Source organism: Abrus precatorius, unplaced genomic scaffold, assembly GCF_003935025.1.
Source record: "Abrus precatorius isolate BTA unplaced genomic scaffold, Abrus_2018 Scaffold2, whole genome shotgun sequence".
NCBI lineage: Eukaryota > Viridiplantae > Streptophyta > Magnoliopsida > Fabales > Fabaceae > Abrus > Abrus precatorius.
The window spans coordinates 31,343,465-31,351,513 of record NW_020874362.1 but is presented as its reverse complement, the minus strand read 5'-3'; the positions used below and the strand labels follow the sequence as shown (position 1 = coordinate 31,351,513).

At 32.3% G+C, this 8,049-nt stretch overlaps 2 protein-coding genes across 2 annotated transcripts; one reads left to right on the top strand and one right to left on the bottom strand.

Moving 5' to 3' along the window:
* The first annotated feature begins 309 nt into the window (after positions 1-309).
* On the top strand, positions 310-810 carry LOC113859826 (putative ribonuclease H protein At1g65750). Its single transcript, XM_027492506.1, has one exon. It carries the CDS (start codon positions 310-312, stop codon positions 808-810), a length of 501 nt encoding a protein of 166 aa, XP_027348307.1.
* A 5,224-nt stretch (positions 811-6,034) lies between these two features.
* On the bottom strand, positions 6,035-7,493 carry LOC113858660 (serine carboxypeptidase-like 50). Its single transcript, XM_027491383.1, has one exon. The coding sequence runs from the start codon at positions 7,392-7,394 to the stop codon at positions 6,036-6,038; it is 1,359 nt and encodes a 452-aa protein (XP_027347184.1). The 5' UTR covers positions 7,395-7,493; the 3' UTR covers position 6,035.
* Between the last annotated feature and the right edge of the window lie 556 nt (positions 7,494-8,049).

Here is an 8,049-nt window from a genome sequence, read left to right as displayed (position 1 = left end):
TGGGGATCTTTGAGTGGGAAAAAATGTCATTTAGTTAGTTGGAAAACTATTTGTAAACCTAAAAGTGAAGGGGATTTAGGATTTCGTGATATTCACTTAACCAATAAAGCTTTCTGTATGAAACTCTATTGGAGACTCATTGCATCTCCTCATGATCTTTGGGCTCAAGTGGTCTGACATAAGTATAAGTTTAGGTTAGGAAAATGGCCGACTTGCTCTAATTGTAATAAATCTTCTCCCCTGTGGAAAAATCTGGTTGTTGTTTGGGACTCTTTTAATAAAGGTATTAGTTGGATTCTTGGTAATGGAATGACAATCAGATTTTGGAAGGATTCTTGGATTCCTAATATTAATAATCTTGCCAGTTTTGCTCTCTATCCTTTGAATGAGGATGAATTGGATGATCCTATGACCTTGTTTTCTAATCTTGTTTGCTGGAATTGGCCAAAAATTAGGCAAATTTTACCTATGCATATTTGTAATTTGATTGCTGGTTGTGATCCTCCTTTACTGACTAATGATAATGATCAAGTCTTCTGGAATCTTGAAGGTAATGGTAAATTTTCTCTTAGGTCTGCTTATAGTCTATTATCTAATTATAACCATGAGAATTTAGGAAGAAACCATAATTTTAATCTTATTTGGGATTGTAAGGCCCTCCCTAGATTTTCTGTTTTTCTCTGGAAAGTAGCCCATGGAAGGCTTTTAACTAATGCTGAAAGATTTAATCGTAATATGACTTCTTCCTCTTTGTGTCCTAGATGTAATGAAGCTCCTGAAACTGTGATTCATGTCTTGAGAGATTGCTAGTGTGCTACTCAAATCTGGTCCAAAATTTTTCCTCCTGATCATTGGGTTCTCTTTTTCAGTTTGAGCCTCTCTAATTGGATTAATTTTAATTTGTCTAATAATAATGTTTCTGGTCAGGTTTGCTGGAAGCCTCTTTTTATGTCTGTGACCTATAATCTTTGGTATAATAGGACTTGTTTTGTTTTTAATAATTCCCCTTTGGATAATAATGCTTTGTCGCAGAAAATTATTCACGATTTTGATTATTTCTCTCTTTGTAGTAGGGGTTCCTTCAATTCGGTTGCTGCTCTTTCCAAACACCATCATCAGATTCGTTGGCATCCCCCTTGACTCATCAGTTCAAGCTGAATACGGATAGGTCAATTTTGCCTAATTTGGGTTTTGCTCGCTGTGGTGGTCTCATCCGGGATCATAATGGTATTTTTTTAGCTGGTTTTTATAAATCTCTTCCCAGCTGCTGAACTTTGGGGTATTTGTTGGGGTTTGCAATTAGTCATTCATAAAGGAATCTAGGTTATTTGGATTGGCAATGATTGTAAAGAGGCCATTTCTTTAATTGTAAACATTCAAGATAGTAGGCACCCTCTTTTTTTTGTAATTCAGGAAATTAGATCTCTTTTGCATAGTATTAAATTTGTTAGATTTAGCCATGTGTTAAGAGAGGCCAATCATTGTGCTGATTGGTTGGCTAAGTCTGGAAAAATTCTTGGTTTGGAGTCTTGGTTTGATGAAGCTCATGCTTCCCTCCTTCCCCTCCTTAGGCTTGATTTGTTAGGGTCTTCATGGCCTAGACTTAGTTTCTAGTCTGTTTGTTTTGTCTTGGGTTTTGAAGCCCCATTTAAATAGCAAAAAAATAAAGAAACTTACACATTACAATCCTAAACCGTTCTAGAGCACATCCTCTTATAACTCTACAATATGCATATTTTACAAACTCTGCAAACACAAACAATCCCACAACACACAATAATCGAGTTCGGAGAAGGACCTCTACGCCCTTCCTCCTAGTCATGCAATCTCCAATCCTACAATTCTATATTATAAATTTTAAGTCTCTAAAATACATCAAAAATAAAAAAACTAAACCGATTTAAAGTTAGAGTATCGTACCAAGAACACAATGATACAAATTTTGTTTCAAATGAATGCTTCAATCAGTCGCAAAAGCCAAAAAACTGAAGTTCCTAGAGAGAGAGAGCAAATTATGTAAAATGGGAAAGGAAAAGGAGGAGGCGCGGTTTTAAGGATTTCACACATTACAGACGAAAAAATTCGTCTGTAAATAGTTTAATGAAACAGTGCGTTTAAAAGGTTCATTTACATACGGATTTTTCTGTCTGTAAATTCATCAAGTCCAATTGTTAGATGAAAAGTCGGTCAAAAAATACAATATTTACAGACGGATTTTTCCTTTTGTAACTCTCGCTCTAAATTTCCCTCCCATTTTCAAATTATAGACAGAATTTCTGTCTATATTATTTTGCGCCAAATGGCAGGCAAACAGAGGACCATTTATCCGTCTGTAATACAGACAGATTTATAGACAGATTTTTCATAAATTAAAAAAAAAATCTATAAATTCATCTGTAAAATCGTCTGTGGCCGTCTGTAAATGGCGCTTTTCTAGTAGTGTTTATCTCAATTGAATCAATTTCATCATCTCACTCTTCATTTGCTTCTTTAACAACATTTTCAAAAGTTTTAGAATCATATTCTAAAAACAAAGCAAAATGAGCAACAAGAGCTATAATTCTCATTACCTTATGATCAGATATCCATGCAAGTCATCTTTAAATGTGGCTGTTGGAACTTTTTGTTCTTCTTGCTCCTTTGACTGTGGCTCTTCATCTTCATGAAAATTTGCAAGAATTGTATTTGTTTCATCTATATTATTTTCTCAGAATCTTTCTTCATTGAAAATAATATGTTTTTTACTTATCCCTTATCACTAACCAAAAAAAAAAAAAACAATTTTCACCTTTATCATCAAACTTTGATCTTTTTTTGGTCTAGAATGTAGGCATAAACATTGAAACTAAAAATCTTTAATGGTCCACAATTGGTTTCTTTCGCTCCCTGCCTTTTTTTCTCTTTTAGATACTATTTTATTGTGTATATGTTGTTGTCAACTCTTTTCAGATTCCATATTTTTCACTAAAAATAAAATAAAATAAAATAATCTGAACAATAACCTTCACCATGGTCTATTTGAAGAGACTTAATCGTCTTTCACGATTTAGTTTCAACCTAAGCTTTGAAGCTTTTTTTTTAAAAAAAACTTTTGATTTTTCCTATAGAAAATAGACCTAAATTTTGAAAGAAGTTAAGTATCTTTTAACTTCATTAGAAGACAATTTTATTGGACCTTAAATATTTGAATGCACCAATTTCAAAACACTTTGCTCTATATGATTTATCATTAGAGAATTAAGAATGTGATGTTAAGAATGATGTAGTTTGCTAATATCATATTCTTCATAGACTTGAAAAGGACCAGTAATTTGTGGAAGACTTATCACTGTGTCTTTTTGTTTAGTGGTCTTAAATCCACTGAAGTTCAAATGGCCATAACGATAATGCCACAACCAAGAAGAATTAATAACTTTAGCAATGAAACCAGATTGAATGCTTTCAATTTTCAGTGAGAATAGCCTATTTGAACTCATTTTTATAACTGTAATGACACCTCGAAAAGGATAAAAAATTTCACAGGCACTTTTGCTAATAAAAATTTCATCACCTTTTTCTTGTAATTGACTAGCACTTAACAAGTTACTTTTCAAGTCAAGAAAATAAAATACATTAAAAAATATTTTTACAAAATCATTCTTAGTTTTTATCTTAATATCACATTTTTCCATCACTTTCACAATAAAGCAATCACCAAAACTCATAGTAGAACGAAAATTTCATTTAAATATAAGAAAAGGGATTTACTTCTATATATCATATTTTGTCTTGTTGTCCTTTGCATCTTCAACAACCATCAACAAGGTTTCTACTTCTTTCTCCTTAACATAATTTGAACTTTCTCCCTTTTTCTTTAAGATTAGGTAGTCTAGTATAACATTCAGATGTATAATGACCAAATTAATGACATCTAAAGCACTCTACCTTTGATTTCTTAGGATGTCTCCCTCTTTCTTTGCTTTGAAATTGGTCCTTGTTTCCTTTATAGTTCTTGTTGCTTGTTGGAATCTCTATTTCTTCAACCTCCACACCCTTAAACAAACTCCTTTCTCTAGAGTTGTTTGAATGAGTATTGGTAGAAACCTTCAAAGTTTGCTCCTCCATTGTTGAACTTCTATTCATGGACCAGCAAAGAACTTTGGTGTTAATGAGCATAAAATTTTTTCAATAATGGTTATGTCATCTATCTTCTCACTGTGAAATTGCATATTGTTAACAATACCCAAAGTCCTTGAACAATATCCAGTCACAAATTCACCTTCCTTCATCTAAAGGATTTCAAATTTTCTCAAAACTTAAAGTTTAGCATGTTTAACTCTTGAGAAGCGTTAATATTTTTTTTTCATTGAATCCCAAATATCATTGGAAGTATTTTTGTGAAGAATAGTTTCAAGGATAGAACGATCAATGACATGAAACAATTAATTCTTGATTTTCATGTCTTTCAATTTCATTGCATCAAACTTCTTTTGTTTTGTAAGAGCTTTGCCATCTTTTGGTGTTGCCACACCATCTTTAACAACCTACTAGTACTCTTTAGACCTCAAGAGATTCTCGATTAGCATGCTCTAATGGTTTTAGTGATCATTAAATCACATAATGGCTAGTTGCACATAGTTTTAAGAAGTCATTAGTGGGATAATTATTCTCTTTTCTCCTTCTTCACACTCTTGAACTACTCCTTTTTGCTCTATACTTTTAACACTTTGAATTTGTTACTTTTAATCATAACATAGAAAATAGCAGCAAAAAAAAAAAAAGTATAGAGGATAGAAGGAGAGATATGTGGAAAAAGATGGGTATATAATTAAGAATAGTGAAAGTCTTTTTTATTGATAAGTACACAATTATAGTAATTAAAAATCACCATAACAAAAATCATAACAATCATTAGCTTAAAACTCCTTAAAAACACAAAATAAAATGTTACTAAACAAAAAATGTCAACATTTGAAAGATTGGTTTTGACTGTTTGTGATTAGTTAGACTTACTTTTATACCGTCAATAACTTAATATAAAAAATATTTTTTTATTGATCCAACCATTGAATTATAATTATATATTACCTTAATTATCTTTCTTAAAATTAAACAATTATAAGAATGTAATTAAATGGTTCTTATTTATGTATATTTTAAAGTATATATTACATTAATTTTAATGCATATGAATGATGTATCAAATATTTTTAAATTAATTTAAAATTTTGTCGATAAGACTTGTGATTAAAATTTTTAATTTAATAATTATTTTTAAGTACACAGAATGACACACAGTTATACAAAGATATAATAATATTTTTTTAATTTTATTTTCAATTTATTTTTAATTAAAATAATTAATTTCTTATTATATTTGAATATATTTATATTTTTTGTTTACATTTATCTGATCAATTATTATTATATATTATGATATATCTTACTTAAATAATGCTTCTATTGTTAAATTAATATGTAAATTCAGTTAATATAGTTTAATAACATAAAAAACCATATACTATAATAATTCATTAATAAATGATAATATAATATACTTCATAAATATCCTATATATAAAACTAGACTAGACATTTTCGTAATTGGATTGGTGCCGTAACAATGTATAACCAAAATATCACTTGAGTACTATTTTGTTCGCTGCATCTAATTTACGATGTAAGTTTTCTGTGAGTAAATAGATCTAACAATAGGAGTAACATTGGAATCCTGCAAAATTGACATTACGAGCACCTTTACCCAGTAGGAGCCCGAAATTAAATTCATAGTTGAATTTGTAGTTGTAAAGAGGAAGCTGTTATGGCATTCCATTTCCTGACAAATTTAACAAGTAAAAAATATTTCCTGTGCGAAATATTAATTATCATAAATGATGAATTCAAAATTGGCAATGAAAAACTTAATTTACCTCCCAAGACATACAAGTTACTTAGCATTAGCAATACATTTTTCACTTTTATTCAATTACTGTGGAACTGGAATACAGTTCTGCAATGACATACTTAAAACTCATGAATTGTTATCATTCCCATCGGTTACATAACAAGTATACACTTTCTCGATACCTTTTCATCCTCCAAACCCTTAAACTCACCCCTTTCCAAAACCCAATCTTCTATCATTGCCAGAGAATTCAGAGGTTGGTCAGTAGGCAAAACATGGCCAGCCCCCAAAACTACAACATTGGTGAGTGACTTCCAATTTTGTACATACCCTGCAAGCTCTCCATTTACTTTCCATATCTTCCTTTCAGCATTCAGATACTCCACAATCCCTTCCCATTTCATTGTCTTCACCCATGCCTCTGCTTGGACCACACCATCCTGCACATCGTACTGACCTTGATACAACAACACCCTAGTCTTCCTTACCAAGTGCTCCACCATATATTTCACACTTTTCATTACGTCAGCATGTAATGCAGCCCCAACAATATCACTGCATATCTCATATACAAATGATTCGTTGACTCCCAAGGCCTTCTTCACCTCAGTGATGTTCAAGAACTGCTCAACCAAATCACTTTGATAAGGTTCTTTCCTTGTATAGTCATACAAAGTAGCCAACCCCGACATGTTTTGTAACATGTCCAAGACTTCGTTCCTCGCATCTGTTGCTTCACTCCAATTCCCCTTCTGGGCCATTCTAACTGCTTCCAATTGAGCTTTCTCCAATTCATTCTTTTGCCTCTCATTGATCAACCCAACATAGTAAGCATTGGCAGCATGAGTGACCACTTGGGCTACAGGATCGGTTAACCCATCACCAATTGCCACACCAGCCAAATTCACTCTTTCAGAAACCTTCAAGTTTGCATTTTTCTGCAATATATAATACCCAATTGCAGGTACATACTTGCCAGCATAGCTTTCCCCTGTAATATAAATAGGACGGTTCTTGAAAACAGGATCAAGTTGAATGAACCTTGTTATAGCAGCAAAAAGGTGTTTAGCAACGGTGCTTTGATCGGTTGGAATTTCTTCTGGCGTGGAGGCAACACTGAAGCCAGTTCCAATTGGATTATCAAGAAAAAGAAGGCCAAAAATTCTGTTCCAAGCACCAGGGTTGGGGTGAAGGGTAAGGGATTTGGTGACACGCCAGGGTCCAAGCTCGTAGAAGTTGCCAATCATGGAGGAGCAACCGGGGCCACCTTGGAGCCAAATGAGAAGTGGGGTTTGAGAAAGAGGAGAAGTTGAGTTTTGGGCTTCATAGAAAGTGTAGAAAATTGCAGAAGCAGAAGTGGGGGTAACTGGGAGGTAACCAGATTTGGTAGGAAGGGCTTGTTTGGGGAATGTAGGAGTTTTTTCAGAAGCAAGTTCTAGCGAAGCTGAGAGGAGGAAATGAAAGATGCTGAGGAATAAAAGGGTAAAGGAGAGGTGGGTGGTTGTCGCCATGGAAGGGAGGACTCAGGGTCACTTGAATTGTGTAACAGTACATGTTATTGTTGGCTAATAAAAGATGGATTAAAATTCGAAAATATGAATGAAATCACATGTTGCGCGAGGGATTTTTTTTTTATTCTTTTGACGCGTGAATCTAACTGTAGGTTGACAATAATAGTAAGATGAGAAAAAAATGAGTGTATAGACAGAGTCAATTAAAGCAAGACTGTATACGTGGATTTTTAAATTTTAGTCTACCTGAATGTTTTTCTTCCAAAATATCCCATTTATTTTGTTTAAATTGCCGGAAAAGGAAAAGAAATCAATAATGTATAAAATATTAAATTATTTATATACTTTATTGTAAAAATATAATTATGTACAACATAATATAATAATAAATAATGTTATAATTTTTAAATGAAATATGTGAAATTTATAATAAATAAATATTGCATTATTATTTATCTATAGATTATTTATTATTTTTTACTCAATTATACGAATTTAATCTATTCCCTAAGAGAGAAATGTTTACTCTTGATTACACACAAGCATAACACGTCAAGCAGAAATATGAACCTCTTCAAAACAAATTGAATGAATTTGTCCGCTCTAGTGAATGCAAATGAAAGTGTCAAAATAAAAACGTTAAGAAGAAAGTGAG